Consider the following 8,661-nt stretch of genomic DNA (forward strand, 5'->3'; position numbering starts at 1 on the left):
CTCAGTAACATGGACAAGCCACTTAACCCTCAGGAGCCTCTGAGAATGGCTCCATTCAAATCCAGAGTAATTTCAGTTCTCATTTCTATCCCTTTGTCAAGCAGGCAGTTTTCAGCAGCCCTGGAGGACCTGAACGAGGCCATCAAGCTGTGTCCCAACAACCGTGAGATCCAGCGGCTGCTGATGCGGGTGGAAGAGGAGTGCAGGCAGGTGCAGCAGCAGCAGCAGCAGCAACAGCAGCAGCCTCCGCTCCCAGTGGAGCCTGAACCTGAAGCCCAGCATGAAGAGCTGTATTCTGTGCAAGATATCTTTGAGGAGGAATACCTCGAGCAGGATGTAGAAAACGTTTCCATTGGCTTGCAGACAGAGTCCAGGCCAAACCAAGGGCTGCCCATCATCCAGAGCCCACCCCCGTCCCCAGCTCACAGGGACTCGGCCTATATTTCTGGCTCACCTCTTGGCTCTCATCAGGTCTTTGATTTCAGGTCCAGTAGCTCCGTCGGTTCGCCAACCAGGCAAGGGTACCAGTCCACATCTCCTGCTCTGTCTCCAACACACCAAAACTCACATTACAGACCCAGTCCTCCACACACGTCCCCTGCTCACCAGGGCTCCTCTTACCGCTTCAGCCCACCTCCTGTTGGAAGTCAAGGGAAGGAATATCAAAGCCCACCACCTTCTCCTCTTCGAAGAGGTCCTCAGTATCGCGCCAGCCCCCCAGCAGAAAGCATGAGTGTTTATAGGTCACAGTCTGGTTCCCCGGTTCGTTATCAACAGGAACCTAGCGGAGTCAGCCAGCTCCCCGGCAGACCAAAGTCTCCGTTATCCAAGATGACACAGAGGTCTTTCCAGATGCCCCAGCTCCCCGTGGCCGTCCCGCAGCAGGGGCTGAGGCTGCAGCCAGCCAAGGCACAAATCGTGAGGAGCAACCAGCCCAGCTCAGCCGTCCATTCGAGTACTGTAATCCCAACGGGTGCTTACAGCCAGGTTGCCCACTCGATGGCCAGCAAGTACCAGTCGGCGTCAGGGGAAATGGGGGTTAGCCAGAGCAGGTTGGTCTACCAGGGCTCCATCGGTGGAATCGTAGGTGACAGCAGACCAATGCAACATGTTCAGGCAAGCCTCAGCGCGGGAGCGATATGTCAGCATGGAGGTCTGGCTAAAGAAGACCTTCCGCAGAGACCGTCGTCGGCGTACAGGGGGGGCATGAGATACAGCCAGACACCTCAGATCGGACGAAGCCAGTCCGCTTCCTACTATCCAGTGTGTCACTCGAAGCTTGACCTGGAACGTTCTTCCCTCCCCGCGAGCCAGCTGGGCTCTCCAGATGTGTCTCATCTCATAAGAAGGCCCATCACAGTTAATCCCAGTGAAATAAAGCCTCACCCGCCGACTCCAAGGCCCCTGCTCCACTCTCAGAGCGTTGGGCTCCGCTTCTCTCCTTCCAGCAATAGCATCTCCTCCACCTCCAACCTGACTCCCAACTTTCGCCCTTCTGCTTCGATTCAGCAGATGGAGATTCCTCTCAAGCCAGCTTATGACAGATCGTGCGATGAACTTTCTCCGGTCTCTCCCACACAGGGGGGTTACCCTAGCGAGCCAGCCCGTTCCCGGACCACGCCGTTCATGGGAATCATAGATAAAACCGCTCGGACTCAGCAGTACCCCCATCTCCATCAGCAGAACCGGACCTGGGCTGTGTCATCAGTGGACACTGTCATTAGTCCTACATCTCCTGGCAACCTCCCCCAGCCAGAATCATTTAGTCCGCCTTCTTCAATCAGCAACATTGCCTTTTATAACAAAACCAACAATGCACAGAATGGCCATTTGCTAGAGGAAGACTATTACAGCCCCCATGGGATGCTGGCCAATGGGTCCCGGGGAGACCTCCTGGAGAGAGTCACCCAAGCCTCCTCGTATCCCGACGTCAAGGTGGCAAGGACACTGCCTGTGGCACAGGCCTACCAGGACAACCTGTACAGGCAGCTCTCCAGGGACTCCAGGCAAGGGCAGACATCCCCAATCAAACCAAAGAGACCATTTGTGGAGTCTAATGTGTAAAAGATGCTCATTGGAGTAAGACCCTCATGTTTTCAGCACACACTTCCAAGCTTGATTTCCATGCATATTATTATTATTATTATTTTTATTTCTCTTTGGTAGCTACATGACCAAGTTTCTCCGGTACTTTGTGTGGTGGTCAGACAGCCATGCACGTGCTCCAGCCCTTTCGTTCCCCAGCTGACCGTGAAGCCAACATCAGCCGAGCCAGTATCGTTTGCCCAATTCCAGCTAAGTTCCTAACCAGGATATCTTAGTATGTGGTGCAGGGTGGTCAGGAAATATCCCCTACAGAGAGGGAGGTAACCAGCTCTTGTTTCAAGAGTCAATCGTGTTAAATTTAAATTGGTTTCTTTTGTCTCAATGAGCTCTTATTCAGTTCTGATGGGAATTCCTAGCGGGAGCAGAGCAGGGATCACGGGAACCTTTCCCAAGGCTGCATCCACAGGTCCCCATGCCAGCCGGGTCGTTTGGCTCTTTGCCCCCAAAGAGCAAATTACCCACAGGAAGCAAGGGCACGATGTGTTTTTAATACCAAGTAGCTATGCACAATAACCGTCCTGCTTCATTTGGTTTATAGCGTTTTAATCCGAATTGGATTCCTTCATTATTTAATTGCGTCATCAGCCAGAAGGGGTGGGGATCACACGATGCTTTGCTACTTCACAAGCTACCTGCCAGGTGCCCCGACACTGATTTGCTCTGGGGCATTTTACAAGCATTGAGAGATTAAAGTTGGCCCTTCATATGCATTTTAATCAGCCAAGGGAATTGGCCAGAAACCTCTTGTGCGTGAACTGGGATTACAACTTCTTCACACCGTTAGCGGATGACTGCACCTCACACACAACACCATGTTTTCACCAGGATGGTTTAACGTTGGGGCTTTAATTTGGTGGGGTTTTTTACTTGCAAAGGAAAAAAAAATCTGACTTAGAAAATGGTATTCAAGGAGGAAAATTGCCATTTTTAATTTTTTTTTTTAAATTCTTTTATGATGAGGATGTGGCACGATGGTTCCCGAGACAGGAGGGGTCCTTCAGCAAAGCCAGCCCTGCGGCATCCCTCCCCTTCAGCTTGCTCCCGCCTGGGGAGCCAGTGCTGTAGCGAGGGCTGTGCTCCTCTAAGATCTGTTTCTGAAATCTTGGAAAGCAATTGTTGTGTTCTGTACCTGTAAATGGTAAAGACCATGTTGTGCTTTTTAAGGACCTGTAGTTAAAAGAGAGATATTTATAATTTATTTATGCAATCTACTTCAGGACACTTTTTGGTTTGGGTGTTTTTTCTAGGTTGTTTTTTTTTTAATCATGCAAATCACATCAAGACAGTGTGAAAAGCAGGGGACGGTTCTAAAATCCTTTTATATAGGATTTTCAATAATTTTTCAATTTTTCTCTGAAATTTTTTGGGGGGTGGAGGGACTCTCTTTACAGATTCATTTATTACTGGTAGATTTGTAAACTGCCTTTTCAGTTACTGAGGGCGAAGGGTGGGACGATCGGAGGGGAGAGTGATAACCCTGTAGCTTGTTTTAAAGCAAAATTAGTGCCTGTTGCCCATGCTGAACCTCACTCATATCAACTCTCAAGAGCGATTTCAATGCTGAGCAGGAGGAGCGATACCTTTCGGTGTTTCCAAAGGGCTATGCGAATAGATGGCAAGACTTCTTGAACCAAATCATGGGGTCCAACCTCCACTGGTGTAAATGAGCATATCCCCAGCACAAAATCAGTGCAGCTACATCCATTTACACCAGCTAAGGACTTGGCCCGAAACTCTTTAGCAAACCCTGGCTTCAATAGGGCTTTTTTTTTTCTCCTATGTGTGGATCAGCACATCTCGTTGCTATTTTGTTACCTAATTTGCTCAGAGCAAACTGGGATGTGCACACCTTGGGAAAATGGAGGCTTGTGTCTCATAGACACGTTGAGAGCGTTTGAGGGGGATTCCTCTGTGGGGTCTGGAGATTTTTGTGCTCCTCTGGGCTATTTGGTATTTGTCCAAGCTAGTATTTGGATTGAGGTTGGTGTTTTCTTTCTCGAGGTGCAACCCAGTGCTGACTCTTTGCTTTATTACAGGGCTCTGTAAAGCGGGGGGTAGACTGGGAGACCCCTCCGTAGGGCGGGCTCCCCGCGGCCGCGGGGACATTCAGCTCCATGCACTATTTCTCTCCTTGCAAAAGGGGGTGTGATGATTTTTTTTCTTCCTCTCTTTTTTGAAGCAGCGTGTTCTGCTTTGTAAGGAATATTCCTAACTGATTTCTTCTCCTCCGCATACAGTGCACCTATAGCTAGGACGTGCGTATCTGTGGGTCTGAAGTAGCACCAGTCGCTTTGCTCAACGCCTCCTGTCCGCCAGCTTTCTGATAGAGTGAGTGGCTTCCTACCTTTAGTTGCTTCTTTGAAAGGAAAAAGTAACCAAATTCAGCCCCGTGCCCGTTTTATATACGGCCATGCAAGATGCACTACGGCCATCAGACGGTTCTCTCCACTGAGATGCAAACGGGACGGTCGGAGAGCAGCAATGCGAGAACTGCCCGTGCTTTGCTTTCGCTATTCACTGCCATGGGCTCCCAGTAGTGTCCTTCTGAAACGTCCCCTCACAGCACTTCTGTGTATAACTTTTGGGTTTATGAAGATGTTTTAAGGGAAAAAGAAAACAGCTCACACTTCTAATGCAAACACTAAGCTGAAAGAAGGCTTAAATACTGCGGCATGCAGGTTTTTTCACGATACCACGTGTTACATTTTTCACAGGATTCTTGCACTAATGGTTTTCCATCTGTTCTCTCTGTAAATGGGTGCACTTTACTGTTTGAATTTGTTACTATGATAAATACTGGATATTTAAGCGTGAGTAGTGTCTTCATTAGAAAATAGCAAAACAGCTCTTGTCTCTTAGTGTATTTTTAAAAAAAAAAGAAAAAAGAAAAGAAACGAAGCAATGAATCATAACATTTATAGCACAAGAACTGACTCTTGTATATAAGCATCAAAAGATTGAGTAATTTTTACATACAAAATTATTTGCAGTGGTTTTAAAGCGCTTCCCTAGCAATTCTCTTAGGGACAGCTGAGTTAGGATGGCTGCTGTAGTCCCCGGGTGGGTAAGGAGCACACCTCTCCCTGGAAAAGCCGTTCTTTACACAGTCCCCTGTGTCTTCAAAGTCACGATTCAGATTTGGCATGGACGGAAGGCAAAGGTTGTTTCGTATTGTGCTGTCGTCTGTGGTCCTGTTCTGAAGCACGCTGCTGTACACGTGGCTCGGTGGAGCACGAGGCTCAGATCTCACCTGATGCCTTTTCACCCTGTCATCTTAGATGTTGTGGGAGCATGCACAGAGCTTCAGACACGGTGCTGTCTCATCCATCCGTGCTACACGTTTAATTACTCGTTGAGTAATTAAGATGTGGGACGATGCTGCCAGCTGATGCCTCCATCCCCTCCCCGGCTGCAGTGGCACCGTTGACGAGCCCCCGTCTTGCGAGCGAGTAGGATTCTTAGGTGCACCAAGTAAACCAGGTTCTTGGTGACATTGAAGCCTCCGGGTTTGGTTCTTGGGGTGCATTGGGTAGGCAATGCTGAAGCCAACCCCTGTATTTAGCCGACCTTCCCACCAGGTGTCTCTCGTCCTCTGCCTGCAGCTGCTCTGAGAGCTGGGTGTGCGGCTGCAAAGCTGAAATCTTCTCTCCCAGCTTCAGGTGTGGGTGTCTGCCACGTTCCTCGGTGGGGATTTGCTGGCTCTTGCTTTGGCTCCCAGGCTGGGAGGATGCTCTGGTCCCAGAAGAGGGAACACCCGCCTGGTAGAGGACTCTGCAGGGGTCCCCACCAGCCAGGTTTTGGAGGGCTTTGAAAATAGTCTTCAGTGGGCATCTGAAGTGCTTAGGAAAGGGAGGGTTTTACAAAGAGATCCCTTGGGATCCGTCTCCAAAGGCGAAGGTGCTTCACTGTCTGAGCTGCCTTCTCTGCATTGCTGCTTGGGAGGGCATTGGCTGCGCCAGCTCCCGTCTGTCTGTCTGTCCATCTGCCACCTGGCACCAGTGCCTGCAGATGGGTCTGTCTGAGCACTGAACTTCTTGGTTTTTTTCTTTAACCTGGCTGTAAGAAAACCACTTGGCTAGTGTGAACATTTGTGTGTGCGTATGACAAATACCTAAGCCATACTTGGATTAGGTCCGGAACCAGGGTGGCTACTAAATTTGGAGCGATTCAGTCCCCTCATACAAAGGTTGCTGTATATTCAGGGTTACCCAGAAAAAGTCTAGCTAAAACCAGCTCCGCCTTATCTAGAGAAAAGCAAGCCGGCATGCCTGCTCGTCCTCCGCCTTCCTTACAAAGGGGGGTCTGCAGTGAGCTGTCGCGAGCTCTTTGGTCATTGTACTTTGCTTTAGTCTTGGGAATTCAAGATAACTCTTCTACCAGGATTAACGGTGTTTAACTAAGGGCTTAGGGGAAGAGCTGTTGTACCTGCTGGGACCTCTGCAGATAAATGCCTTCATCCCGTGCTGGTTGCTCTACGCGAAGTCTGGTGGGTTGCGTGTTGGACACAAAGCACAATGGTTGAAAGTTAATCTGCGTTTTTTTCAGATTCTTGTGAACAATAGCTGGATTTTCATTCAGTCAAACTCTTTTTTCTAATATAAACCACTAAGGGCTCAATTCTTTAGCAAGATGCATTCATGTCCAACTCCTGACTATACAGCTGGATCTCACTGCAACTGTTACAGACCTACCCAAGAGAAAACGCAGCTAGCGCGACCGTCACCAGGAAAGCCAACGGACACCAAACCCATCCGCCGTATCTTTTCCTCCTGCTCATTTTCTAGCTGTCACGGTACTGGGGAGTTAGCAGCCGGGTCCCATCAGACGGGATCGCATCCTGTAGTCATGAAAACAGAGGGCTGCTTTGCCACAAGACTTTGTCCCTTCTGGGTGACGCTGTCCGGGGACGGCAGTGGGGCTGCGGGTTGTGTCCTCCAGTGGGTTGGGGTCGTGCTGGGTGGGTGGGAAAGCCTCCCACCCAGGGAACTGGGTCACTTCACCGTGGGTCTGCCTCGCTGTGTACTGATAAGCCAGACACTGAGAGCAGCACTGTGTGCTATACAAAGTCTCTTTTGTTGCTACACCGATAACCCAGAGACTCGTGGACTCTGCCAGTACTGCCGGTGTCATCCCTGTCCAGCCTTTTCTTTCCCATAGTGTTGCGTTCAGCGTTTCGTCTCCCTTCTGTCTTCACATCCAAGAGGATCTGAGTTTGGTACAAACACGTAGAGTACACACACCTTGTGCTTTGTACAATTCCCTCCTTCGAGACACTTGCTGGGAAGATCTTTAAGACACTTAAATTTTCCTTTAGCTTTTCTATAATTCTGATGTAAAGGACTTTCTCCCTGTACAGTATATTATTCAATGCATGTTCTATTCTCTCTACTGATATATTGAACACCACACAGTTGTGATATTGGGCAGTGGGAAGAGCAACCCCTGCCAACAGCGGAGGCCTTCGCCTCTCATGTATAAGGAAAGAAGAAAACATATTTTTTCCTTTGCCGTATTTGCTTGAGCAGAGTTTTCTTGTCTGTACATGTGAGCTGTGAGATAGATGTGAAAAGTTCAAAAGAATGCATTCCCCCCCATGTATACAGATTGTAATCTGTACAATGAAAACTGTATGTATGAAAAAATGTACTTATTTATAAATGGTTAACACTTGGAAATGGCGTCTGGCCTGGTGTTTTTCCCACGCTGCGGTGAGCGAAGGAGCGCACTATGGCTTCTTGATGTGGAATTAACCTGGGGACAGGTCAAGGGTTGGGTTTGGCTGTCACTGCCTGGGGAGGGGGACAGGGACATGGCACTGCGGGGAGCAGGAGGGGACAGAGGCAGTGCTGCTGCTGCTGTTAGCATAGGGGCGTTAATGAAATAGGGGAGGGAACTGCATCAGAGAGTTTTCTGGATTAAATTGTGGAAAGAACAGCTTGGCCCTGTGGACACTGGAGCCCTACAGCTCCCAAGACCCAGAGTGTCTGCTCACTTCATCCGTGCCTGAACCCAGGGCTTGGCTTCGCAGCTGTGAGCATCCCTGCCTCCAGCCAGCGGGCTGGGCTGGATGCACAGTGCATTGGAGTTGTGGTAAGCAAAAACCCCCGGCTTGGGCTTGTGCCTTTGCTGGGGCTGTGCTTGCTTTGCAGCACTGGGATCAGGAGCTTCAGGTTTCTGGCAGCTTCACCCATGCAGCTGCCTGTACTGAAACCCAGAAGGAAGATGGGATGCTTTCAGCAGAGGAGACAAGCCCACATCAGGGATGCACCTCCTTATGGCAGTGGGTCTCCCCCATTTCCATGGGCACATCACCTCCAGTGCATGGCCAGGCCCTGCAAGACGTCCGTGTGGGGTCCCTCACGCAGCCACCACTGAGCTCTGCGGCACCAGGTGCACGGTGCAGGACATGGATGGGACAATCCTAGCCCAAATACCCACCCTGCCCTTCCCAGCCCTTCGGGCAGCTCCTCTCCCACTGCCCACAGCACGTGGGAGCTCGGGGGTACCCCAAAAACATGAGCTGGAGGAGAACAGGGTTAGCTGCAAACATTTATT

General features: G+C 49.9%; 1 protein-coding gene across 14 annotated transcripts in view; it reads left to right on the plus strand.

Moving 5' to 3' along the window:
• The window catches only part of TANC2 (tetratricopeptide repeat, ankyrin repeat and coiled-coil containing 2), a 252,476-nt gene extending 244,701 nt beyond the window's left edge, over window positions 1-7,775 (plus strand). For 12 of the 14 annotated variants that reach the window (XM_087770084.1, XM_087770087.1, XM_087770092.1 and 9 more), the window contains one exon: window positions 102-7,775. In XM_087770084.1, the coding sequence (XP_087626210.1) occupies window positions 102-2,064 (1,963 nt within the window). In that variant the 3' untranslated portion in view covers window positions 2,065-7,775. The remainder of the gene's footprint in view (window positions 1-101) is intronic. The other 2 variants (XM_087770086.1, XM_087770088.1) reach the window with 1 other exon arrangement.
• Window positions 7,776-8,661: the final 886 nt, after the last annotated feature.

Source organism: Nipponia nippon, unplaced genomic scaffold (genome assembly GCF_047370975.1).
Source record: "Nipponia nippon isolate SJK-2023a ecotype South Korea unplaced genomic scaffold, ASM4737097v1 scaffold_32, whole genome shotgun sequence".
Lineage (NCBI taxonomy): Eukaryota > Metazoa > Chordata > Aves > Pelecaniformes > Threskiornithidae > Nipponia > Nipponia nippon.